Source organism: Podarcis cretensis, assembly GCF_951804945.1.
Source record: "Podarcis cretensis genome assembly, chromosome: 17".
In the NCBI taxonomy this organism is placed as follows: domain Eukaryota; kingdom Metazoa; phylum Chordata; class Lepidosauria; order Squamata; family Lacertidae; genus Podarcis; species Podarcis cretensis.
This window is the reverse complement of record NC_137187.1, coordinates 11,892,706-11,920,669: the sequence shown is the minus strand read 5'-3', so window position 1 is coordinate 11,920,669 and position 27,964 is coordinate 11,892,706. Positions and strand designations below refer to the sequence as shown.

At 42.1% G+C, this 27,964-nt stretch overlaps 1 protein-coding gene across 5 annotated transcripts in view; it reads left to right on the top strand.

Annotated features, from left to right (window-relative positions):
* The window catches only part of NRG1 (neuregulin 1), a 521,720-nt gene that overhangs the window by 329,050 nt on the left and 164,706 nt on the right, over positions 1-27,964 (top strand). The window contains exon 1 of one of the 5 annotated variants that reach the window (XM_079959486.1): positions 13,105-13,462. The exons of 3 other annotated variants lie outside the window; for them this stretch is intronic. In XM_079959486.1, the coding sequence (XP_079815612.1) occupies positions 13,315-13,462 (148 nt within the window). In that variant the 5' untranslated portion in view covers positions 13,105-13,314. Of the gene's footprint in view, positions 1-13,104; positions 13,463-27,964 lie in introns of those variants that run through there. One more of the 5 variants, XM_079959489.1, reaches the window with a different exon arrangement.

Sequence of the window (27,964 nt, the reverse complement as noted above, 5' to 3'; positions counted from 1 at the left end):
TTAACAATCTATATTGATGCACAGACTAAATCAAAGGCAATATTAAAATAACAATATTAACAAAGGCAATGTAGTAACATTTTGCATAGCACTTTGCAAGTGCTCAAGCCCCCTGCATACATTATCTATTTGTGATGCTTATAACAACCCTATCAAATAAGTCAGTATTATATTATCCCTCATATTGCTCACTGGGAAACCGAGGCTGACAGAGAGACTTTTCTATGACCACCTACTGAGTTAATAGTAGGAGAAAGATTCAGACTGGAGACATCCAGACTTCGTGTGTAGCTCAGCCATGTAGACACTAGGTTACACCATCTGTAAATGGGCAACTGACAGTATAGTGGTACCTCGGATTACATATGCTTCAGGTTACATATGCTTCAGGTTACAGACTCTGCTAACTCAGAAATATTACCTCGGGTTAAGAACTTTGCTTCAGGAGGAGAACAGAAATCGCGCAGCAGCAGTGGGAGGCCTCATTAGCTAAAGTGGTGCTTCAGGTTAAGAACAGTTTCAGGTTAAGAACGGACCTCCAGAACGAATTAAGTATATAACCAGAGGTACCACCATATTAGACATTAATTTAGGCCCTGGGAGCTTCCCATCAGGTCCTCAACATACCCTCCAAGTCCAAACCCAGCAATCCAGGGTCGGATTTAGGTTTGATGAGGCCCTAAGCTACTGAAGGTAATGGGGCCCTTTATATGTCCAGCTGTCCTTTGTCAACAACAAATTGTCACTTTTTTGTGTTGAATATATGCTATATGGAAATTTACGGACCTAACAGGTATCTAAAGCCATTTGCACATGCAGAATGTAGGCACCCTATATACAGAAATGAGCAAACCAGTGATATTTTTAGGGAGCAGGCTAGCAGGCAGGGTCCATTACTTACATCATAGGAGCCTACACAACACAAAACACTGTTGCTGTATGTCGGTTTTATTTTATTTGTTTTTTATCTTATATTTTGGAAATGTACATCCAGTTTTTTTTCCCTTTACATTTTTTGGGGGGGCGTCAAGAGAGTGGGGCCCTAAGCTATAGCTTGTTTAGCTTATAGGTAAATCTGGCACTACAGCAATCTGTTCCATGCACCTTGGGCATGACTCAAGAAAGGCACAAGCAAATGGCTCTTGAACTCCCCCCCCCCCCACTGTGAATTGTAACAGGAGCTTGGGCAGGAGCAGAGTCTTCCTCGCACTATGTACCTCAGTCTCTCACCCCAGGAAACAGGCAAACATTTCAAACCTCCTTTCCCTGTGAGGCAGTTAGCACAGCTAATGCCACTCACCCCATCCACCCTTGGGTCAATTAAAAATACATTGTTATCCCTCAGCCTCCTGCTTACAAACAATTGTTAATTGGTGATATATGAACTGAGTGATTTCAGATGAGCCACTGAATCCTTTTTATTTTCCAATTTTCAGGAATTTAAAGATAGCCTTACTGGCTAAGCTTAAGCAGAAGCTACACAAATATACATAGTACATGTTGAAATGTGAAAAAATGTGTGTGAGAGGCAATTCCGTAGAATGGTTATTTGGGGGTTGTCATGATCAAGCTTTTATGGCTTTAATTTAACACATGAGTAGTTTCCTGGGTAAACTTTCACTTTAATCCCCCTTTCACGGCATGAAATAATATGATATCCCCACACAGCATATTTCCCATTCAGAGGGAAGCTCAGGCAATTCTCCTATGCTTGCATAGCTCAGTTACCGTATGAAACTTCTGTGGCAACTCACTTGTACTGCAAAAGAGGAAGAAAGAAGTAAACCTGTTGAAATACATTTTTAAACATAGTTGCTGGTGCTGTTGCTGCTGCTGCTTTGAGGAAGCGTGTGGGAAATTTGCACTTGTGAGGCTTGTGTCGTTTTTTTAAAGACAGAATGTCAAAATATCCGGCATGTTCCACATTTAACACACAAGGCAGGTTAACATGCACTGAGTAAGATTCAAATCACAGGGGTTTTTTTTCTGGCCAAAAGAAAAAAAGAGAAATGCAGCTGCTATTATCTCTTGTCTCTTTACTGCCGTTGCACTATGTGCCAGCTCCTCCTTATCTCACGTCAGCGGGGTGGTGGAAGTGCACCAACTCACAGCACAGTGATGTTCCATCTCATGGACTTTTTATTAGCTGTGGCAAGAAAGAGTTAAAAATGTTTAAACCCTTGGGGATATGGCCTTAAACTCTTTTAACCTGACTGAAAGGTCATGTCTACATTTATACCTATTTAATGGCCATGGTTTCCCCCAAAGTATCTTGAGAACCATTGTTTGGTGAGGGCGCTACAGCTGTGGGCAGGATTCTTGCATCGCAGGGGGCCAGACTAGATGACTCTTGGGTCCTTCTCAAGTCTGCAGTTCTATGATTCTGTTAGATATGCCTCCGACACATGGAGTTTCTTTGGAATGAACACTGAGGTCCAGCTCTGAGAGCCTTCTGGCAATTCCCTCACTGTGAGAAGTGTCAAGGGATCAGATGTCAAGGGAATAAACAACTATCTGACTTTTAGAAGACATCTGGGAAGTTTTTAATGTTTAATGCTGTATTGTGTTTTTAATATTCAGTTGGGAGCCGCCCAGAGTGGCTGGGGAAACCCAGCCAGATAGGCGGGGTATAAATAATAATATATTATTATTATTATTATTATTATTATTATTATTATTATTACTACTACAGGTTTTGAGGGGCCCACAGGAAAGGTTATTTCAGTGTCCCTCCTCCCTGAGAGCACCTATTTTCTTCTCTTTATCACTGCAGCCATTGCTCTTTCTCTTGCATCTTCCTCTGGGTCTGGCTTGCAGCACCTCCCACTGTTTGCTCACTTGGACAATGCAAATGAGAAGGTTTCAATAGCAAGGAGCATTAGGTTCCCAAGTATTGGTAGTAATCCTCCATGGGCCTTGCAGGTGTGTCTAATAACACCAGCCCCCAAAACCTAAGTCCTGCACTGTATTATCCCCGATAGGTCCATGTCACAATACGATGTGTAATGTCATGCATCCAGATAATCGCTTATCCAACTGTTTTGGATAGCTTTAACTATAACATGGTGGGGCAAGTGCTCTCTTTAAAACACAGAAAATTGTTCCCCATAAATCCCTTCCATGATCAGAAATTCTTATGAAGTGTCTTGCTGGGATGTAGCCATTTCCTGCTTGTTAACATAACTAGTGGTTACTGGTTTTAAGACCTTGAGAGCTCAGAAATAATAAATATTAAAACTTTTCTGCCCACATGATGACATTTTCCTGAACTTTAGCAGATCAGGTCCATAAAATTGGTGATAAATCAGATGATGTTAGATCTTTCACATGGCTTTGTGTATACAAAAGCAGATATACAAACAGCTCAAAAGTCTGCCACCACCGCAGAAAATACGCTAACGAAACGTCAGCCGCTGCCACAAGTATTACTGCTGCCGAGTCACTAGTTTAAAAGCCTGATTCTCTCCATGACGCCCCCCCCCCCCAATGTTCCCTTGGACCGGTGTTTAGATGTTTTATATAATCTGGAACTTTATAAATGTCAATAGAATGAAAGCCACTTTTAGACTGATTCAGCTGAGTAGGTGCAAAAGATTTTTATTAAGCTTGGAAATGTTTAATTGCTGGGAAAACACGGAGCTTAGATACAGAAATACTGTTTTTTTCTCGCCAGACCCTCAACTTTTCATCAATCAATCCTTGACAGATACACCACATCATGTGGATATAAACATGAGTGTCCCCCACACCACCATCCTTTTTGTACCAGGTTGGGATTGTAAAACAAAATAAATTTGGTAAATTTGATTCTTTTCATATTAGCTATGTCCATGTTGGCTTACAATCCCAACACAGAGAGATACTGTATTTTTTGCTCTATAAGACTCACTTTTTCCCTCCTAAAAAGTAAAGGGAAATGTGTGTGCGTCTTATGGAGCGAATGCAGGCTGCGCAGCTATCCTAGAAGCCAAAACCGCAGGAGGGATTGCTGCTTTCACTGCGCAGCGATCCCTCTTGCTGTTCTGGCTTCTGAGATTCAGAATATTTTTTTCTTGTTTTCCTCCTCCAAAAACTAGGTGCATCTTGTGGTCTGGTGCGTCTTATAGAGCGAAAAATATGGTACATGATAACCTGATGGAAAGGCAGAATAAAATCATCCTGGACTTCAATCTAGATGCCAAAAAAATGAGAGGCAAACATGGCAATAATTTATTTTCATCTATAAAGAACAGGTCATACAGTTTGGGATGTGAAACCCAAGCAGAATAAAACATACGTATATGCATACCTATTATGCACATGGAGAGAGTGCAATATGATCAGTATGATATAAGGATTTACAAAATCAGTACATGGAAAAAATACTGAATTGGAATATGAACTCAGAAGAACTGACCAACAATGATGAATGATGAAAAATATAATCAACATTGTCCTAACTAAATGTTCCTTCTTGCTTGTGGAGGTAGTTACATAAAACAAAGCTCATGACTTCTGTTATCAGCCATGTGTAGTGTGAACAAGCAGCTGTGCAGGTAAGTGAATACTCTTCTGCAAAATGTTGATTACAATAAGAAAAATCCTCACCACAGTGTTTCAGCATTTACAAATTGCTAATTGTCCAGTGCTAAAAATATTGGCAATATCTAAAGCAGTGTCAGTGAAGTTCCACTAGTGCAACAATGTTTCTATTTCCTTTTGTTCCCCCATCTTCTTGGGATGACCCCCCAAACTCCCTGGAGCTTATTTCAAGGGTGCCCGGGGGGGTGGGGCTGCAGGGGAAAGGGGGAGGGGAGTTCCATTCTGCTACTGCAAGTCTTGGGACGTTAGATACCACCCCATTAACTAAAGAAGTCTTCCATCAAAGTTCTGGAGAGGCTGAGATCTGTGTATGTTCAGTTGGAAGTATATCCCATTGAATTCAATGGGGCTTTGCAGTTCTAAAGAGACAGAAGTACATTGGACCACACAATTGCATGTGCCTTAGCTTAATAATACAACAACCAGTTATAAATGTATTTGATAAATGCAATCACCCCTTTCCATGATCAAGCATGTTTTTCGAATGACCAAAGATATATTTCACTTTATCTGAACTGGTTGGTAATGTGATTTAATTCATAAATTATTATCTATCTATATATATATATAAGTCAGTACCTAACATTCCCTCATTCTAGCATTACCAACAAACAGAATGCAGAATGTGTCTCAGTAGCTAGAGACAGCAGAGGCAGTGAACAGGTTTAGCCTTTGCTCCAATGGTATTGTCAACTGCACACTTTTACTGTACAATATCCCATATGAATGAATGATTTCCATTCACCTGTAGGGGCGAAAGTAGGGAACAAAACCAGCCTATCAATTGTTGGTTGGCTCTGTGATGGCAATCATTTTGGGAAATGCAATATGTCTTTGTCAGGGTAGTTCACGAAGGAAATCGTAACACTCAAATGATCCTTGAAACATACACTTCTGTGTCTTGATAATGATGGGCATTTTCATCATTTTAAACAGCAGTGAACCCGAGCATTTCTGATTGTTTCAAAAAGAAACAATCTCTTTTAACCCTGCTGTGTAGAGAGAAAAAATCAAACTTGTGGAAAAATTTAACTATGAAAATCCTCACATCTGTTTTAGAATTATATTTATAAAGGCACACATTCAGCCAAACTATTTGCTGCTTACTGAGCACTGACCTCTTAAGGAAATAGAGAGATATTACATCTCATAATATAAATCCCCTTTCCCAGTGCCCCCACTCTGCAAATATTACTTAAGCTCCAATTTGTTTTCTGTTCTTTAGATGATTCTGCATTTTGATAGCTCAGGAAATGATGTCACAGTATTATGCGCCAGGAATTCAAACACAACATGAAAGCACTGAAGATTGCAGAACTGGGTCTTATGTCATAATTTGTTTCTCTTTTAAAGCATTCTGCAGTCATATCCCCTGTTCCTTGTTGCATGAGATACTAACATATGAATTGAATTCACAGGATAGCTTCCAATTTGATGGATTCAATTTTTGCGACTGCTTGCTTTTTTCTCATCATACTGTAAATAATAATAATTCCGCTATTGGTTACCATAGTGAGATACAGTACTGCTAATTAAAGGTAATAAAGTTTCTTTGGTGTTCAGCAACTGTTGATTAATATAAAGGTAAAATGTCAGCTAAGCTAATTTAAGGGTTTTAACCTTCTTTACTTGAAAAATGCAATGACATCTAATGTAACTCTGATTATTCTTTTTTTTTCTCCATGAGACCACCTTATCAAACTTGCAACTAGGTTGAATATTTTGTAAGTCTTTTAAAAACAAATGATAGTCTGCAGTTGCCAGAGTGTAGAAAAATGACCACCTTTTCTGCCCCAATTCAGTCTACAGCCCCACTTTTCTATTACGTCAAAATCAGGAAACTTCTATTGCACTACAAACCAGGATCTTATCCAGAAGGTAGCTCAGAATTATCTCAAATGTCTAAACCACTGAGCTTCTTGGGCTTGCCTATTGGAAGGTCGGCAGTTCGAATCCCTGCGATGGGGTGAGCTCCTGCTGCTCCGTCCCAGCTCCTGCCAACCTAGCAGTTCAAAAGCACTCCAGTGCAAGTAGATAAAAAGGTACAGCTGCGGCAGGAAGGTAAACAGAGTTTCCATGCGCTCTGGTTTCCATCACGGTGTCCCATTGAGCCAGAAGCGTTTTAGTCATGCTGGCCACATGATCCAGAAAGCTGTCTGTGGACAAATGCTGGCTCCCTCAGCCTGAAAGCAAGATGAGTGCCGCAACTCTATAGTCGCCTTTGACTGGACCTAACCATCCAGGGGTCCTTTACCTATATCATGTTGCCTCTTAGCATCCTGATTATCTGACAGTGCAATCCTATGTATATTTAGTCCAACATAAGGCACATTATCTTCAAAAATGTTCAGGAGTAGGAACATTATTAAATTTAAGAAATCATGTATTATATGTAGCATCAGAAATGGAATACCATTATTATAGGGTCAAAATAAAAGCTGCTCTGCTAACTTATTTTAGACCGCTCTTCTGCTAATAGCAAGTTTGTACAACTTGTTTACATTACCCAAATGTTATAGGTCACATTACCGAAATGAGTGATTATCAGGCTGTAAGTCAGGACACTCTGATGTCCTACGACTATGAAAGGGGCAAGCCTTGAAAAAATAAACTATGTTGGTGTATACACCATTTGGTACACTCTGAATGTGGAGAACAACAGATTAAATGAGCACTGATACTCCCTTCTCTCTGCCAAAATAGGGATCTGACATCATCCTGTGTGAGACAGTAAGGATGAACCATGCAATGACTGACAGGTACACAGAAATCCCAGAAGCATCATCATTACCCAGAAAGCAAAGTCTTAGCTTTGAATTCTGAATAACTGGGTAGAAGAGAGAGCAGGATACATTGATGCATAACTAATCTATGTATCTGGCAAAGCGGATGTCTGGCTATTGCTTTGTGGGCTAGTCAAAAGAGTATACATATACCGTATTTTTCCGTGTATAAGACTATGCTTTTTGCTAAAAAGGGGGGGGGGAATTGGGTGTCGTCTTATACATGGATAGTGAATGCAGGGGGGGACGTGCAATTAATGGCGGCAGCAAGCAGGAGATTGGCAGTGGTGATTGGGCGGGTGATTGGTGGCTGCGGCAAGGCCTGCTGGTGATTGGCGGTGACTGTAGCAGTTGGGCAGGCGATTGGCGGATGTGGCAAGGCGGGCAGGCGATTGGCAGCTGCGGCAAGTAGGCAGGTGAGCTGTCGGTGGCGGCAAGCGGGCAGACAATTGGCGGCTGCGGCAAGGTGTGCGATTGGCTGTGCCAAGCGATTGTCAGTGGCAGGCAGGCAGGTGAGCGATTGGCGGAAGTGACCTCCTCCACCCCACTCCACCCCAAAAAGCTAAACAACAATTTCTTAATTTTGGATTAAAAAAAAAAATAGGGATCATATTATACATGGGGGCGTCTTATACACAGAAAAATACAGTATATTTCTTTCTAGATAGGTAACTGGGTTAGTCTGCTACAACTAAAACAACTGAGCCCTGTGTCACCTTAAAGATCAACAAATTTGTATGGCATAAACTTCCATGAACTAGAATCCAGTTCATCTATTAATCTTAAAACACTCTCTCTCTCTCTCTCTCTCTCTCTCTCTCTCTCTCTCTCCGTGCCCTATGTGTGATAAGTATGAGAAATACGAGTCCAAGTACTAAAAGATAAAGTCACTCTAGCTTCTTACACATCTTGATTAAAAAAACAACACTTCTTTGTAAATGCAAATGAAGTTCCATGTTAAAGTATGCATCACTCCTCGTTCAGGAATTATCTTAGAAATCTGAAGATGCTGACATCATTACTGTTCTTATGACAACAAGGAACATACAATATGCATGCAATAGTGGTCACTTCTTTTCTGAAATCACTTGAAGTTAATCAGATTAAGGTGTCAAATAACTTGTATTGATATCAAGATTTTATTCTCTTAGAAGCCAGTCCGCTACCTTCCCTTTCTAAAGGGTGCTGCGGATTTCTTTTCACTAATTATTTACCTAACTAGGAGATGAAACAAAACTTGAAAAGAGACAACAGTGATGTCAGATTACTGCTAAAAGTGTGTAAACTGCCATAGTTGTAGTCTTTTCAGCTACTGGCTGCCAATATGCTCTCGGACCCAAATCAAATGACTTGGGGCCCAAATACTTGAAGAAGTGACTCTCCTTGCCACATCAAGCCTGATGATATGCTGAGAGAGTCCTGCTAGTGGTGCTGTTGATGAATGAAGAGTAGTGTGCATGCGTTTGTGTGTTTATAATGTATTGCAGGACCTTCTTGATGGTGGCACCCTGGTTATGAAAGGAGGTGTGATTGGCTTCCTCATTAGATAGTTTTCAATGCAGCCTTGAGACAGATCTCTTTGCTCAAATGTTGATGTTACTCATGAGTCTTGTGCATTGTTGCATTTGTTTTATGAGCTGCCATTTTAATTTTTATTACTGGTTATGTGGTTATTGTATTTATTGTATTAATTTTCTGACTGCTGCCCTGGGATCTTAATGAATTCATGGAGGCTAATGAATTGAGTAAATAAGTAAATAAACTCTAGGCAAAAACTGAAATACTATTAAACCTGTGATTGTGGCACCAGATGAGTAGGTATTTTGCATGTCCACCTAAGAATGGTATTGCTCGCATTCCACATGATTCTTCTATAATTGCTAATGTTCACAAAACTGTACTTCAATCGGATAATACACTAACACAATACAAACAAGTGGGGTACAGAATCTCTTTCAACTACCAACATATAGCCTGGTTCATAGGATGTGTAGCAAGATTAAATCTTTTGCACCTAACAGAAACAGCTCATGCTAACATGGGAGAACTTGCTTTTTTGAGACCTTGGAGTGCGGCCCTGCAAATATTTACATGTAAACTAAACAAATGTATTTCTTATAAAGAGCTCTGGATCTAACCCAATTTGTGTGATGCATGATCAGGATCTACCTGCGTAGATCCTATATAATTTCTGCTAGCCTGTGGGGCTTCATGCGATGGGGGCTAATCAGGAAAACAGCAAGGGAAGAAAATATTAACCCACCCCCAGCACTACAGCCTCAAGCCAGTTCACACACACCAGAACACAGCCAGCCGATCAGCTTTTATAACAAACAAATCCTAATTTCCTGATCAGAAATATCCTGACTCACATCTAGTTTGCATGTAGCATAGCCTTAGGTAGTAGTTCGTACTACTACTTTTATGCTATCTCACCTAAGTTTTGTGTTAATATTTTTTATTGATTGTAGTTGTTTTTAAGTATTTTATTTTGTAGTTGTAAATAGTATGGTTGTGGGCTTTTTAAAGCCAGCTAGAGAATAGTAATAATGGGCAGCTATGCAAATTTAATTAATAAATACATTAAATTAAATTACTGGGATAGATTGATCCATGAAACAGCTCTGTATAGGACAGTTTTATAAATAACGTTAATCAATAGGATGGTTCTATGAATGAGGCTCAGAATCTTTTCAGAGTATGGTATTTTCCCAAAAAGAATACTTTTTTCTCCTGTGCTTTATTCATGTTAGACCAGGCTTCCTCAGCCTCAGCCCTCCAGATGTTTTTGGCCTACAACTCCCATAATCCCTAGCTAGCAGGACCAGTGGTCAGGGATGATGGGAACTGTAGTCGCAAAACATCTGGAGGGCCAAGGTTGAGGAAGCCTGTGTTAGACACAGCAAGTGATATACCACCCTAATACAAGAGAAAAATACAGAGATAAGCTTGCTGCAGGGGACAGTTCCCTCCGCGTCAGTCCCCAGTAATGTGTGCTGAAATTGATGTGTTGAAGGGGGGGGGGGGATACAGAGTAAAGCTAGCTTTCAGTGGTTAGGAATTCGAAATGGAACAGGAGCTGTGGAAAGCACTTATTAAATACCTTGCAGTGTTGCGTAGGTAGGTTACTGTGAGAACATCAAAACGTATGAAACAGTTATACTTGTTGGAGCAATTCTGTCATCAATAAAGGTGTTCACCCACATGCATCATTAATAGGACTGCACTTTTAAGCTGAAATTCTAGAGACAGGAAGTACCATAAGTATCCCTATTTGGTTCAAGATGAAATCCACAGGGGGGGGGGGCGCAACACTTTTCTTCCCCCATCCCAGTATGCCCAAAGAAACCTCAGCTGGGATCCATGATGTCATAAAACGGTGCCTTCTGGAGACTTTATTAAGCATGACTGTTGATCCACAGGTTCTAAAGCTCCCTTGCTCCCCTGTAACACCCACGAAATTGGCACAATTTTGTGAAAGAGAGTGTGTGTTCGGGTGGGGAAAGGAAATTCTACTAAATGCATGGAAATTTCCATGCTGAGGAAAGATAAAGGATGAGAGAAGATGATGCTGTGTTTAGAGCAACACAAGCATATGAATAAGTTTTTCTAAGTACTACAATGTGCCCTACAATAACCCTGTTGCTCAGTATTGCTATCCTCACATAGCAATCCTCACATAGGGAACCTTGCATGATATAGTAGTCCACCCTAGAGAGCTTGTGGTTAAGAAGGTGAACTTTGAAATAAAAGCATTATCTGATCCACAGCTCACAAAAATCCCCAGTTTACACTGGGAAGTGTAATATTGTTACTCTGATTCTGTTTACTGATTGAGGCTTGTTCTAAATAAAATCATGTGAACTGCTGCCTTAGCCAAAAGTAGGTGCAGGTCTCCTGGCCTGATGCAGTTAGGCCTCTAAGATTTCCCATAAAAGACCAGACTAGATGAAACAACCCTTCTCTGTCTTTAAATTTTGGTCAAGGGCAAAGAAGCCCTACTGTGCAAGCAGAGGGTGTTCAAACCCTTTCCAGCTCCGCTATTATAACAACACTTTCCCACTTACCCCTGGGGAAACATATGTGCCGGGCACAGGTGCCACCTTAAATAAACTATTGGGAGGGAGGGCAGTTAAATCCCGCCCCACATAATCGATCACACAATGTGATGTGTGCACACCATTTGAATGGCAGTGCCTATCAACTTGCGGGGAGGGGCAGCCCCCTCAAATATTTTATTGGGAGGGGACGAAGGGCATAGAAAGCCAAGTGACAGTGGCCACCCTCACACCCATCTCTCTAGCAATACCAGCTAAAGAACAACAAGGCCCCTGGCATAGATTATATTCCAGCAGAACTTCTTAAGACCATCATTGGATGGTGGGCCCCCCTGCTGGCGACAATACTCTTCCACATTGATTCAACAGGCCTATTTCCCGAAGGGTGGGCCAAGGCAATAATCATCCAAATTTATAAAAAGGGCCCCAGCACAACAACAAAAGCAAATTATATGCAAAACACCTCTATATCAAATTAACTAGTTGGATGGACACTGAAGCCATCTTGGCAGAGGAGCAAGCTGGATTTAGGCAAGGCAGATCTACCATAGATCACTGCTTTGTCTTAGCACATCTTACTGACAAATACGCCAAGAAAACCCGTGGGGTCTTATATGCAGCCTTCATTGATTTGAAGGCTTTTTATTTCAAATGGAAAAGCATTTAAAGCCGTAAATGGCCTCGGTCCAGTATACCTGAAGGAGCATCTCCACCTCCATCGTTCTGCCTGGACACTGAGGTCCAGCGCCGAGGGCCTTCTGGCGGTTCCCTCATTGCGAGAAGCAAAGCTACAGGGAACCAGGCAGAGGGCCTTCTCGGTGGTGGCGCCCGCCCTGTGGAACGCCCTCCCACCAGATGTCAAAGAGAAAAATAACTACCAAACTTTTAGAAGACATCTAAAGGCAGCCCTGTTTTGTTGGAAGCCGCCCAGAGTGGCTGGGGAGACCCAACCAGATGGGCGGGGTATAAATAATAAATTATTATTATTATTATTATTTAGTCACTGAGACCCCTGCATTCTGACGTGACAGCCAATACACGGGTCTAGTATGGGGGGGGGAGAGAACTAGGCCCGTGTCCTGTTAGGTTGTACTAGTTTTTTGTTTACTTCAGAGTGCTTTTTTGTGGGGGGTAGGAAGAGAAGAAGAGACCCTGGCTAAGAAGCAGCGTCCCCCCCCCCCCCCGTCCCTGGTTTATCCAGCTGCAACTTATCCAGCTGCAACTGCAACCACAAGGTGTTTCCCTCGGCACCAGCCGGAGCGCGTTTCACGTCAAGTCCTGCCCGGCGTCGCTTTCCAGGCGCAGCTGAGGCGACCTCTGCCGGGCTCTGCCTGCCTCGGGAAGAGCGGCCCGCCGCTGCCGCCCCTCCCCGCCTGCCCGCCCACATTCCCACACCCTCCTTGCCCCCAGGGGTGGACGAGGCTCCTCCTGTCCCCGGCAAGCGGTGCTTGCTTGCTTGCCTGCCTGCCTGCCTGCTTGCGTGCGTGCGGGTGGGTGCCTGGGGCGGGCAGAAAGGAATCCCCCCCACGCAACTTTTCCTTCCTCCTTTTCCCTCCCTCGCTCCCCCTCCAAAAAAAAAGACAAACCCAAAACGCGGAGGGGGGGGGGCGAGTTTGAACTCCTTGCGCCGAGTTTCCTCTCTCGCAGCAGTCCGAGGGATGGGAGCCAGGGCAGCAGAGTGAGAGGCGCCGAGGCAGCTGGGAGTGCGCAAAGAGGAGCGGAGCAAAGCGCGGGGGGCTCAGCCAGCCCCGAAGCCAAAGCGGAGAGGAGCCGAGAGAGGAACATTCTTGTCCCTTTGCCCCGCCGCTCGCTCCGTCCGCGCGCCCTTGCCAGAGAGGAGCGAAGGTTGCGAAGGCGCAGCGGCGGCGGCAGCAGCAGCAGCAGCGCTGGACATGAGCGAGTCGCGCCGCCGGGCAGCGGGGAAGGAGCGCGGGGCCGCCTCCGCCTCGCCGCCGCTCGAGGGTCCCGCGAAGAAGCGGAGAGGCAAGGGCAGAGAGGGCGCCGGCCGGAGAGGCGCCGCGCGCGAGGAAAGCGGGCCAGGTACGTCTTCCACGGAGGCGAGAGAAGGAGACGTGAAAGTGCCTGGGCTGGGGTTGAGCACACAGGTGGCGGCGGCGGCGGCAGCGAGGGGTAGCTGCTCCGTCCCCCGGGGGGGGGGCTCTTTCTATCTCTCTCCCCCCCTCCGCCCCCAAAAACTTTTCTCCTTCCAACTCTGGGGGAAGGAGGCGAGAGAGCTTCTGCTCCCAACTTTTGGGGGACCCCGGAGCGTCCCCCACTCTCCTTCGGCCCATTCCTTTCTACCAACATTGCTGGGTCCGTGGAGCTATTCGGTTCCTCAAGTCATAGCCCGCCTGCAGCTGCGCGCCTAAGTCAGGTGCCCGTCCAGGTGGCGAAGGAAAGCAGGCGCGCGAGGTTAGGCAGGACAAATGCAGGCGAGTAGCTTTAGGGAGCTGCTGCACGAATCCCTTTGGAAGGGGTCGGCTCCTGATAAGGGGCGATGTGTATTTACCCTTTGATACGACTCCTTTTCCTCTTGGGTTGAGGGATCATGTCTGAACAAGTCTGGTTCTCTTCTCCCCACCCCCACAGCCTAGCCTTCCTGCGTACCTTTTAAGCCACCAGCCCTAAAGTAACTCGCTAGGGAGCAAGCCACGTTGCACCCAGCAGAACTTTTGATTACGCATCCTAAGGATTGCGCCACACAGGGACAAGGAGCCAGGGAACATATTCTTACCCTTCAGCATCTTTCAGGTATCTGGTGCATAACACCTGGTACAGTTACCTCACTTGGATGCATTGCCATCATCCCATAATGTGTTCTAGCCTCCCTTCTGTATTCACAAAGTGATAAAAGTATGAATTGATCACATTTGTTACCTGCCTTTTCCCTTTATAAGCTCAGGGCAACGTATTTGAGATGATCTCGTTTTGTTCCCTTAGCCCCATGAGGAAGATGGTGACTTGGCCAGGCTTACCTGTGCAGCATAACTCAAGGTGGGATCTGCCTAAATCATACTTGGAGGAGACCCTTTGAAATTAATGGACTAATAAGTCCAGTTACTTCGTTTGATTAGGTCATGACTCTTTCAGGTCCATTGATTTCAGCAGGTCTACTTTGAGTATGACTTAGCGTGATCCCATCTTTAAGGATTTTGACTCAGGCCTTCCATATTCAACAGCTTCTACTATGCCACTTTTGACTTTTCTCCAGTTTTTATATATTTCTCTGGATGAAGTAGGAAGAGTCTCTGTTTACGCATGCAGAGCCACAGGTAGCAGCTCCAATTTAATTAGCACATAGTTACAGAAAGGTGTGGGATCGTGTGCATGTGGTGTGTTACTCCAGTTGCGGAGGGCACAAAGTGGACATTGCCATATCAATGCATTATTTTGGTTAAAGTTTGGACTCTAATAACTGGATAAATGTGGAACAAGAGGAGAGTGGTCATTCTTAAGAACTGATGAATTAAAAACCACCAACACTGCCTCTCTTATACCAATTATATCCATTAATACTTTGCTAGTGGCATATAAATTTTGCATTAAAAACTGGGCTAGAGCACTGCAAATGCTACACTGTTGGGACTCTTCCAGAAATAGTTCTAGCTGCACAACACCTGTAATGTGCTACTAAAAACACTTGTAAGATTCAGCAGTCTTTTATTCAAGAAAATACATGGTTTTGTGAGAATATAGTATCTTGCAAGTCAACTGACACCATAGTAGACAATAACGCTGGGGAGGAAATCGGCTGAAACATTTACTTGAAAGTCCCATTAATTTCAATGCTTTTACTTCAAACAAGTGTGTTTAGGATTGCAGCCAAAGTGCATTTCATCATTTCCAGTGAGATACAAAATCAGTAAAGTGATCCTCAATTGGATTTACTTCTGTGTGACTTTAAACCTTGAAAAGTCATAACTCCAACATAATTTTGCAGCACAGTCCCATGAGTTCAGTGAGACTCCTCCCAGGATTGTAGCATTAGTCTGATAGAGAGAGCTGATGGGGTAGTTAAGCATGGGAGCGGGGAAGTCCTTGTTTGAAATCTCACCTCAAACTCCTGGTAGCCTTGGAGAAACAATATTCTCTCAGCCTCAGCCCTGCATTTACAGTATGGAGATAATACGGATCTATCATGCAGGACTGAAATGATTTAAGTTAAGCACTTTGAACATTTGAAATGTGGCATATAAATGAGAAATACTATTTTTATATTTTGTGTATTGTATTTCCTGAGGCCAAAAACAGCACTTGCCCTTTCATTGGGTTTATTCTTAATTTTTTCAGGTTCACAGATGTGGATTCCAAAATATGTTAACTTAAGGAAGTTCATCTGACCCCTCCTTCACCCTCCAGTCCCCTAAAAAGTCTCTTTGTAAGGGGGGGGGGGGGCTTCCAGAGCAATGCAGGAAGAAGAGAGTGCTGGGTGGCAGGAAGAGATGGGACCTTTCCATCCATGAGCTTCTTGGGAGCTATGCCACAATGTGACTTAAAATGTTATTGTGTGACAGCCCAGTCCTGTGAACATTTACTCAAAAATAAGGCAAATTCTGCCCAGTGTAGGTAAGCAGTGTTTCTGTCGGCAGACAATGGAGTTTAGAAGTCGCACGATGTCAGTCTCCATCGTACTGGAAGTTTGATAGGAACCGTATCAATATGAAAAACTGTTTAATTGTCGTGATCCAAAGCTTTATAACTTACAAGGCTGGGGAAACTTAATGATAAAAAGTAAAACTGCAAAAGGAGCTGCCTTTTAATTTAGAAACTCATAGATTTGCTCACAAATCCAAGCCCCTTTTTAAGGCATTCAACTTATGGTTAACACCAACACACAAACAGAGAGTCGGGTTGTACTGAGTAGCCCCTCCCACTGGTGTATGTGTAATAGGCTGAACATCTGGAGTGAGATACTTTGGTGTCTACAGACTGCCATGTGATCTGGAATCCCAATTGCTTAGGTTCCAGATTGTATAGAAGCTTGTTTAGGAGAATAGAAGCTTGTTTAGGAAAAAGCTGCTACTCACTTCAGACACTTGGACACAGAAACACCCAGAGGAGGGTCTAAGGCAGGGTGGTCCAACACGTGGCCCTTTTGGGGGGGCAGCCCCCAGCAACATTTGACAACCCCCTCCCAGCCCTTGTGCTGCCTTCCCAAAGCCAGGTGAGCAAGGCACTAGGCTTGGGGAAAGAGGCATGTGGACTCCTTAAAGCCTAGTTAGCATTTTCCTAGCTTTGGGAAGGAGGCGGAAGCGCTCTAGGCCCCTGCGGGGGAGCCTTGCATCTCCTTCCCCAAGTCTTGCTCCCAAAGCCTTGCTTTGGGAAGGAGGTGAAAGGGCTGGGGGGGGGTGCACAATTTTGGCCTCACTCCCCCCCCCCCCAGCGATACAAGGCAGTGTGCAGCTGGTGGGTTCCGTGTCAAAGTACTCTTGCAGCCCACTTGATATGAAAATTTGGGCCACTCTGGTCTAAGCAGTGCAATCCTACTTCTTGCTTATGTATTGGTGTTAAGCTTTAGTAGCATCGCCAGGTAGGTTCATGTCTCCAACACTCATCACTGAACAACTTTGAACTGGCAGTTTCTTGTCAAATAATGAAGGGGATATAGATATAGATATAGATATAGATATAGATATAGATATAGATATAGATATAGATATAGATATAGCTTTCATTGCACTCTGTTTAATGTAAATCCTAAATTGGTAGAATTCAGTGCATTTTGAGGTGTTTCAAGACAGACTGCCAGTAGGACCAAGCTGTTTATATTAATGCCAGGAAGAATATGTAAATATTATGCCAATAGATGGTCACTATAGAGGACCTTGGGGAACACTTCTAGATAAGGAGCACTTTTTAATAGAGTTTTCTCTTTAGGAACAGCTTTGCAAGATAATGTTGTAAAATACTGCCCTCCCCTGTTGTTTTCTCAAACTGTGTTAATGTAATAATGCCAACATTGCAAAAACCAATATGCCATTCTACTAGGCGGTAAGCAAATCCATGGGGACAAGTTGATTTGATCCTGAACCTAATATACACCTATAATCTTGTTTGTTTTGAGGAAACAGTATGTTACTAAATACTTCTTTATATTAAACAGAGGTGGGAGAGATGTCACTCTTTTGCCTTAAGCAGCTTTTAAGTTGTACACTGAAAATATTTTCAGATAGTATTTTTTATTCTTCTTCTTACATTTCATGATATCATTTTCAGGTGACGGCAACAGATACTGCTGCTAAGTAATTAAATCTATGGAAATAAAGTTCTGAAATAAGCAAGCTTATTTAGAACAGTAGTTTATATATCCTCTGTGTTTTTAAGAAGTGCAAAGCAATGGGGAATTAACCATTAAGAAAACAGAGTGGGTTATTAGATAGGATACAGTATTGTATGTATGGAAGGGACCATTATACAAGGAATGCAACTACTTATCTTCAGAAGGTTGAAAATCACAGAGTAAAAACCTTTAAAACTAAAAATGATACGCAATTGAGATTAACTAATCAGACAATAGAAAAATTCAGCAATTTTATCAATCTGAAAAAAGTTAATAACTCAGATTTAAGCCTCCATTCTAAATCCATCATTTGGAAGTAAGTCCTGATTTTAGTGTTGGTTTGAGGTCAATAGCGTGCAAGAAACAAATGAGACAATTCTAAACCCTTGTTGTTTCTGCAAAAGAACAACAAACAAGCCGTAAATTCTTGACAATGCTTATAAAACCTTTGTTAGCCACAGATAAACAGTTCAAGTTAGATACGTTGAAGCTAGAAGGCAGTGCAATAGTTTGAGGGTAGGATAATTTGTATTGGGACATCACTCCAAATTGATCTGAATGCTAATGTTACCCAAGAAGATGATCTATTTTAAATTGATAGTTCTGAAGGCAGGTGGATGTCAGCTTGTAGTTCTTCATCTTTGGACATGACATGGTATGCTCAGATGGTTTGGTGCATGCAAGCTTAGCCATAAAGTGGTCCTAGAACATTATCAGATAATGTTTTGAAAGGTTTGTTGAGTGTTCAAGGAGGAAGGAGACTTGTCTCTCTTTTTACAGTAATTTTGATTGATCTACAGCTACAATATTTCTAAACAATGTACATAGGCTTTACAGATGCACCTAACCACAGATGCTAGCGTTGGTACACACACTTTTTCATTTATATAAATAAATAAGGGAGCATTAAAAGTTCATGTAAGCAAAAGAGACTAACAAACTCATCTAGTTATCCCTGAATACAGCTGTGCTTTTGCTGTCTTCCAGAACTAAGTAGGGCATCTCATATGTACATAGTTCACAGGATCACACCCATTCAAAATACAAAAGAATTAAATACTTTTTCTAAGCAACTGAAAGCTAATGACTTGTGCCAAGATGCATCATTTGCTCAGTTTTATGTACTAGCATGGTCAGGTGTACTCAAACGCTAAACTTAGTATTAAAAAAAACAAACACCAAAAGCCTATGCCTGTTTTAACTATAAACATATTTCTTTCCTTTTGAGGGAGAGGGAAAGATTAAGTATCATTAAATATGACACTCCAATGGCACTGCCTGATATTCCAAGAAAACTGAAGAGGGGAAATCTGACATAGCAGGTGAAAGAGCAGACTATGCTGCAGGGGCCTAGTATGAAAGAATACTTTGAAAACATTGCATTTGAAGTTGTATACCTGTTGTATCCATCTGGGCATATAATGTGTTTGATAGATGCTGCTGTAATCCAGACAATCCATTTATGCACGCACAAAACACTCCGCACATGCATAAGAATATTTTTCTTCCTTTTTTGACCCAAGACCCTCACCTCCCACTCATGTAAATGTTACAAGGACTTCACAGTACCACTAAATGGGAGGGGACATGTTCTATCAGAAAAAAAGGGAACTTGCTGCACACATGGCCTTTCTTGGGCCACAGCCATTCCTAGTTAGCATGCAAGTTCTCTTTTCTTTTAGCTTGTCCTGTTCTTCTGTGCTTAGAGGATTTCCTTAAAATTGTAGCCATCAGCTTCTGTATTCCTCTTGCCAGTTGTTTCCATGAGATTCCTGGCTCTCTCCCCAAGATGAAATGTAATAGTTGTGGGGAGGTGACACACCTTTGATTCTGCCAAGAGTTATAGGAATGACTGAAAACACATATATCCCAGGATATTCAGGTAAGCAGAGATTTCATTTGTCATCTTAAATTCTTAAACCTTTTCAGGTATTCTGGAAATATATCATGTGAGAGGGGCTGTCGGAATGTGTGTGCTAGGTGCATCGCTCTCTCCTATCTGGGAGTCAGTGCGGTATAGTGGTTAAGAGTGGTAGTCTCGTAATCTGGTGAACCGGGTTCGCTTCCCCGCTCCTCCACATGCAGCTGCTAGGTGACATTGGGCTAGTCACACTTCTCTGAAGCCTCTCAGCCTCACTCACCTCACAGAGTGTTTGTTGTGAGGGAGGGAGGGAGGGAGGGAAAGGAGATTGTTAGCTGCTTTGAGACTCCTTAAGGGGAGCGAAAGGTGGGATATCAAGTCCAAACTCCTCCTCCTCCTCCTCCTCCTCTTCTTCTTCTTCTTCTTCTTCCTCTTCTTCTTCTTCTTCTAACACTCTCTATGAGTTGGAAGATGACCGTATGAAATGGGAAACCCACTTCTGTTTGTTTAGGGCTCCCCATGTGATGTGCAACTCTGGATTTTCTACAGTTCTGCACCATGTGGGGAGCTGCCATAAATACAGGAGGATTCTTCCTTGCACTGGGACAAGAGTGGAGCCAGCACACTCATCTCCTTGAGCTTCCTTCATGAGCTATGTTTTTGAATGCTTGAATAGACCTTGAGCATTGTGTGTTTCTATTTGTAGGGTTGTCATATGTCTGGAATATTCCGGACACAGCCGGTATTCAGCCCTCGTAAAAAGCTCGACAACTTTTGTGTCCAGGTTTTCACTTTTTGAAATACGGCAACCTTTATTTGTTGTATTTCAAGTTATTTCAGTGACACAGATATAAGGGGTGGGATTCAACTGAGTTTTTGCATGCGTGGAACAAGGTCCATTAATTCAGTGGTACTGCCCCTCTCACCTCACCCTTTCAAACTCCTGGGACCGCCTTTATTTTGCGCTTTGGGGAAAACCCCAGAACAGGCTTAAGGAGCATGGAGTGGAGAAGGGGGAAAGTTTCATTGCAAAAGAGGACCTTGTTCCATGCATGCATGCTCAACTTGTCCACCTAAGTTCTTTAAACTCATTTCTTCAAAATACAGCTTTCTTTAGCCAATTGGGAAAAAGTCACTTTAAAAATTGCAGATTATACATAGATTTTCTTACTCTGTTCCATGGTGAGATCCTTTTGGAATATGGATTAATAAAGGCATTCAGTTATTTATTGGTGGCTTCCTAGCTATCATGCAGACACTCCCAAGTAGTAAAATGTGCGTTGAAGAAGACTTGAGTTCCACACAGCTCTCTCTACAGCTGACTGAGCAGAGAAACTAGTCATGTGAATCCATCCATAAAACGTCTATAAAAAATTAACTTATGAATCAAAGGTGATGGTTAATAAAACCATTTTTGTAGGCCTTGGAGTTGTTTGGTCATTTTACATAACGGGTACTAGGTAAGGGGCACTATCTCAGGTTCAGTGGAGCATGAGTTTCATTGAAATCAGTGACACATGACATAATGCCGTACATATGTCACTGTTTGAGAAAGCTTGCACTTAACTTTTCCTTCATCTTCATATATGAGATTATATGATAGTATAGGGCACATAGTATAGGGCACATTCCAAATATTTGATGTAATATTCCTAGGACCATTTGCAAAAGCAGAGATATTTAGTGTAGTCGTCAGCAGTCACCACTTCCAGACTGAAGTTTTCTTCTTCCCTCCCCTGCTAAGCTACTCATTTAGGGAGCGGTGGCATGTTGGAAGTGGTTCTGGGTTACAGCAGTTCCTTTCTGTAGCTTGATACCTTGTGGAAGAGGAGTTCTCCATTGTTCCACCTGTTCATTCAGCACAGTGCAAGCAGTAGATAGTCTGTGTGCATCTTCCAATTTCTGTTGTAGTACTAACAATTTAGGAAGAATGTAAAACCATGAAGACATCCCATTAACTTTCCCATTCCCTAGAAGTCCTTTGTGGGCCTTAACACATATTGTGTTAGTTTCCTCCCTTTCTTTTTTGTTGACTTCTTCCAGACAATGGATGACCCACCTAGTTTCAAACCTACCCATCCCTTCAAAGAGGATCAAGATAAGACCTTACGCTCTAATCAAGTTGGATATCAATTTTGTCCACCATTACTATAGACCCACATATTTTCTGTGACTCTTTCTATATTGAAGTGAATGTTCATGTTCTCTTAGGCATCTACCTGTTTGTATGCAAGAGAGAGGAGACATACTAATCATAGAATCATAGAGTTGGAAGAGACCACAAGGGCCATCGAGTCCAACCCCCTGCCAAGCAGGAAACACCATCACAGCACTCCTGACATATGGTTGGCAAGCCTCTGCTTAAAGACCTCCAAAGAAGGAGACTCCACCACACTCCTTGGCAGCAAATTCCACTGTCGAACAGCTCTTACTGTCAGGAAGTTCTTCCTAATGTTTAGGTGGAATCTTCTTTCTTGTAGTTTGGAACCATTGCTTCGTGTCCGCTTCTCTGGAGCAGCAGAAAACAACCTTTCTCCCTCCTCTATGTGACATCCTTTTATATATTTGAACATGGCTATCATATCACCCCTTAACCTCCTCTTCTCCAGGCTAAACATGCCCAGCTCCCTTAGCCGTTCCTTAATGCTAATTGTGGCAGCGTATCAGCAAGACCTCTTAAGGACTAAGCAGGATGGTATTGTATGGATTTGTGTGCAGACCTGCGGTTGATACAATTTTTAGTGGAAAGGATGCATACATATATTCGATTCATGGCTAAAACTGTTCATTGTAGCAGGTCAGTAAAAGACTTCAATTCTGTGTTTAGTGTTTTACTCCTGTTTGCTATAGCAATCTTGAATTAAACACTAGGTTACACAACATTGTTATACAGTGGTACCTCAGGTTAAGAACTTAATTCGTTCTGGAGGTCTGTTCTTAACCTGAAATTGTTCTTAACCTGTGGTACCACTTTAGCTAATGGGACCTCCCGCTGCCGCCGTGCCGCTGGTGCGTGATTTCTGTTCTCATCCTGAAGCAAAGTTCTTAACCCGAGGTACTATTTCCGGGTTAGCAGAGTCTGTAACCTGAAGCGTCTGTAACCCAAGGTACCACTGTATTAAGTGTGATGGCATAAGATACAACTCTGACTTTGTGAGGCAACAGCTCCTTTCTTACAGAAAATATGCGTGCATGGTCAACAGTAGTCCAAAGGGGGAGAAAAACCAACTTCTAAGCACTTTTCTGAATTGGTAGTAGTACGTACATTGAAATAAATGTCAGACTTTAATGTGATCAAATGTAGAAGCAGGGTTTGTTGCTGTGTTTTATTTGTTGCTAATACTTCTCTTGCCCTCAAATGTTCTTGAACAAATGGATTTAGCTTGGCTTGTTCTTAAATCCGGAAAAAATTGCATCTCCATTCAATGGGACATATTAACACTTGTAAGTACAGGTGGCGGAAAAACTGAGAGGCTTGGAACTGCAAATCACTTGACTCCTTCTCTCCAAATGATATCATCAAACTGTTATTCTAACCAAGTTTGTAAATAAGCTCAACAGTTTTGCTGGGTATCTTTGAACTTTAGCAGAGTGCCCAGTATAGGCAGTTGAGATTCACAATGACTGGTTCTAGAACTGTATATGCTAGATTTATGTAGGTGCAAAATTGCATATATGCTGCAGTTCTATAGGTGTATATCTCACAACAAGACCCTTTGAATTCTCATTTGCTAAGAGAAAGCAGCCTGTTGAATTGACAGATACACTTAAGCCTATAAACATAATTCAGTGTGTTCTACTTGTTCCACAAATAAAACTTTGTAAAGAGGTTCTTATAATACGCAAAAGTTGATGTAATTTACTCTAGATAGTAGTAAATCTGATCTAAATATACAAGTTGTGGGGAGAGAGTAGAATCCCGTGAGGTAGACAATACTTTATATAGACTTTATGGCAAATGCTTGCAACCAAATCAGCTCCATGTGTACTGATTTCTACTTTGCCTTCAGTCTCTGTGTTGGACAAATTTGTCTCCATACTATTCATGCTCCATGCTGATACCAGGCTTGTACAGCAAACCATAGAGTGCAAATCACAAGTGTATGGCGGTCTTAGAAGCCGCAGTTCCAATAATATTTATCACTTTTATTCATGTAGAAGTATTTAAGCTCAATGGAAATTACAAGTAAATTTGTTCATAGTAGGAACCCAACTGTTTATCAGACTTAGACTGGACAGAACACAGTTTTTCCTTCTGTCTGGTATAAGTCCAAGGTAACTCCAGTGATTCATCATATGCATGTGGTTTGCATTTCCTTGAAACCAGTGAATACTCCTTGACCACCAAATGTGTTATAATATTTCCATTATAAATACAATTCAGGGGGGAATATGAAGCGAGAGGGTTTAGAAAAAAAGGGGAAAGAATCATAGAATCATAGAGTTGGAAGAGACCACAAGGGCCATCGAGTCCAACCCCCTGCCAAGCAGGAAACACCATCAGAGCACTCCTGACATATGGTTGTCAAGCCTCTGCTTAAAGACCTCCAAAGAAGGAGACTCCACCACACTCCTTGGCAGCAAATTCCACTGTCGAACAGCTCTAACTGTCAGGAAGTTCTTCCTAATGTTTAGGTGGCATCTTCTTTCTTGTAGTTTGGAGCCATTGCTCCGTGTCCGCTTCTCTGGAGCAGCAGAAAACAACCTTTCTCCCTCCTCTATGTGACATCCTTTTATATATTTGAACATGGCTATCATATCACCCAAAGGATTGTAAAATGACATGAGCATATCTGGAATCATAAGTTGAGGTTGTAGGAGTGCCAGCATCTAATCACCAAGTAACAGAGCATCCTCGTCTCTATCAGCATAAGACAGAGCATAAGTGCATTTTGAACAATTCCTCTCCAGGGTATGACTATGCAGTCAAGTGTGCTATGTCAAATCCCTACTCTACATACCTGCCCACTTGTGAAATCACAGTAAAGGTTACTTCACTATTACAGTGGTGCCTCGGTTTAAGTACTTAATTTGTTCCAGAGGTCCGCTCTTAACCTAAAACTGTTCTTAACCTGAAGCACCACTTTAGCTAATGGGGCCTCCTGCTGCTGCCACGCCACCGAAGCACGATTTCTGTTCTCTTCCTGAAGCAAAGTTCTTAACCTGAAGCACTATTTCTGGGTTAGCGGAGTCTGTAACCTGAAGCGTATGTAACCTGAAGTGTATGTAACCTGAGGTACCACTGTAGTCTGAATGATCCAGGTTCTCAGTATAATTGTATTATTTATATGATGAACTTATGATTAGCCACTGTGCCTTCTGAATATTCAAATATGAGGGAAAGCTTAAGGGAGTCTGAAGATGGCTGGAGGGGGTGGGCTTGATTAAAAAATGAATGGTTGTCAAAAATGGATATATGGAAAGTAATAAGATATACTGTGTGTGGCCTGTAGATAATTGATAGAAGCTAGGTGGGTGAAAGATTTAATTGTGAGCATCACCACAGCCATCAACAAAAACTATTTGCTGACTCCTTAAGAGATGCATTAGACATTGTGAAATCTAACTGAATCGTCACTGGCTTATGTACTCAAATCCGCTCAGGCAGTTTCCTGTAACTAAATCAGTCAACTAATGATAAGCAACTGCTGGGTCTTCTTTAAATGTTAGAAGAAAGATGTCTCATGTGAGATAATTGCTGAAGAGGCCAACTTACATGATCTGGTAAAGGTATGTCTAATGATAACCTCTTTTTGATATTTCTGTTAATATATTACATCAAACTTTAAAACTCAGTTTTAAATCTCTTTACATCTGAGTTGGTGGGGGGCTGTTCATTTTACTTGAGCCAAGGGCATTCCTGAGATGTCAAAGTAATGCACACTCCCATATTATAAAGCAATAGATAGTGGAACTGGCAACACTGCTTTTGTCTCCAATCCTATATGAAGCAAAGCCATTCTTATTTATTATGGAAATGCTTGCTAGAATGGCACTGTCATGGAGTATTGGCTGCATTCTGGCCAAATTACCAACTAGAATGAAGCATCAGTTCTGGCAGTGGTATTCTAGCTGCCTATACATTTCTAAGCCAAATTCAGAATTCTGGTTTTAATGTACAGGACCTTGTATGCCCCAGGGCCCAAATCCTGCACAGAACACCTCTCCTAACATGAACCTATCCAAACTATGTTCATCACCTGAGGCCCTTCTCCACGTGCTCCTTTTTTGAGACATCCAAATGGTGGTAACATGGGAGAGTGCTTTTTCAATTGTGCCCCCCCCCCCAAGCTATGGAATGCTCTTTCTAGTAAGCCATCTGGCACTGACTTTAATGTCTTTTCAGTTCCACATTAATACACTCTTTCCAGGCATTTGGTGGATTGTGACAAGTTACACTACTGTTGATATTTTTAATCTGTTGGTGGTGGTGTGGTTCTTGAGGTTGTTGTTTTGTTGGTGTATTGGTTGCTATGTGTTCTAACACTGTATTTATTGTTTCTGAGTCATTTAGCCTTTTTTTTTAATTAGGCGACTAATGTAACAAATAAGTCAAATTAATAATATAGAAAGCTGGGGGTCTTGAAATCTGTTACACCCAAACCCCAGACTTTATTACTGTCTTCCATTCTGAGTGCATGTCACAACCAGGCTTGCCTTCCGTTTCACCCCAGTATAATACTCTGATCAGGCCTCTATGTGCATTTCACAGGCAAAAACTTACAAATTGTAGAGCTATACCCTTCAGTTGGGAGTTAGCAGTGTGGACTTGAGAGAGCACAATTAGCTGCTTTTGGCTGGAAGGTAGAGAGTGTTGATTCCTGACTCAGCAATTGCCTTTTATTTTAGGATTTTCATCAGCTCGTAAGATACGATTGTGCTTTCTTATTATGCCAGCTAGTTTAGAAATAATTATTTTCTAAGTTTATTTAACTGATTGCAGTTTGTGTTAGGCCAATAAATCTAGTTGTTCAGTGAATTACAACTGGTGTGGTCTGATCCAAGGCTTTTCTAATTAACCTACTTATCTAAACCGAGCCAATATCCTTTAAGAGTGAATGAGTGCTGACCTCTCTTGGAGAGTTAGGTGAGCAGAGATGGGGAACTGACAAAATGATGACTCAATCCACTAGTGAGACTTTTTCAGCCCATAGCAATGGAGTGCTGCTGCTCTTGTGGCCTCATTTATTGTTGGTTTAGTCCCAGTCATAAATGTGGAGAAATTAGACCCTTTTTTGGCTCTTCTAGTGACCTCTGGGGTGCCAAGATTAGAAGACTCTCCAGGACCCAATGCAGATGCAAACAGGTGAAGGCTGATCATTTATATAGACTATTAAAGATATATGTTTTAATGTTATGTTTTTACCTAAGGTCATAATAAAAAGTTCTTCTACTACTTAAAAATATGAAGTAGATAACCAAGGAGGAAGAGGTGATTTTTTTTACTGTTGGTTTTACCATTCTTACTTATCTTTATTCATTTCAACAGTTAATGTACAGCTTAACACCTTGGTATCTAAGCAGTGTACAGTAAGATTACAAGCGATAGGATAAAATCAGTTAAAACTAACAATATAAATCAAAACATTTACTTAAAATGCTTGCTTAAAAAAAGGTGTACTAGATGTACTAAAATCTAAAAAAACTATAATTTGCAGCTATCACATGCAGTGCAGCAAAGCAATAATGCCTACAGGATGGCCAGCCAACTATCTTCCACCAGGGGTTCAATTGACAATAAGGCGTTCTTCAGTCTGTGATCTGAATGAAAAGAACATATTTGCACCTGCTAAGAAGCTGCCAATCTCTCTAGCCTTTCCACAATACTTTTCCTTCCTTGTGCTCTTAAATTAATGTTAGAAAGTGGGCTACAGTTGGCTACTAATATGTCATTTAGAACATAAAAACATGTTAAAGGTGCAGAACTCTAGAAAACGTGGGAGAGCTATGTCAGGTGTGTGTCTCAAGCTTGTCTCTGACCAGTATAGATGTACAGTATCTCTGTGTGGCCATATTCTGACTGCTTTATATGCACAATTTAAGATGATGATAGGAACATTATCCTAACAGGTGAGATAAAGTTAACTCTCTGAGAATGTTAAAGGTAAGGGTAAAGGGACCCCTGACCATTAGATCCTGTCGTGACCGACTCTGGGGTTGTGGCGCTCATCTCACTTTATTGGCCGAGAGAGCCGGCGTACAGCTTCCGGGTCATGTGGCCAGCATGACTAAGCCGCTTCTGGCGAACCAGAGCAGCACACGGAAACGCTGTTTACCTTCCCACTGAAGCGGTACCTATTTATCTACTTGCACTTTGACGTGCTTTTGAACTGCTAGGTTGTCAGGAGCTGGGACCGAGCAACGGGAGCTTACCCTGTCGCAGGGATTTGAACCATCGACC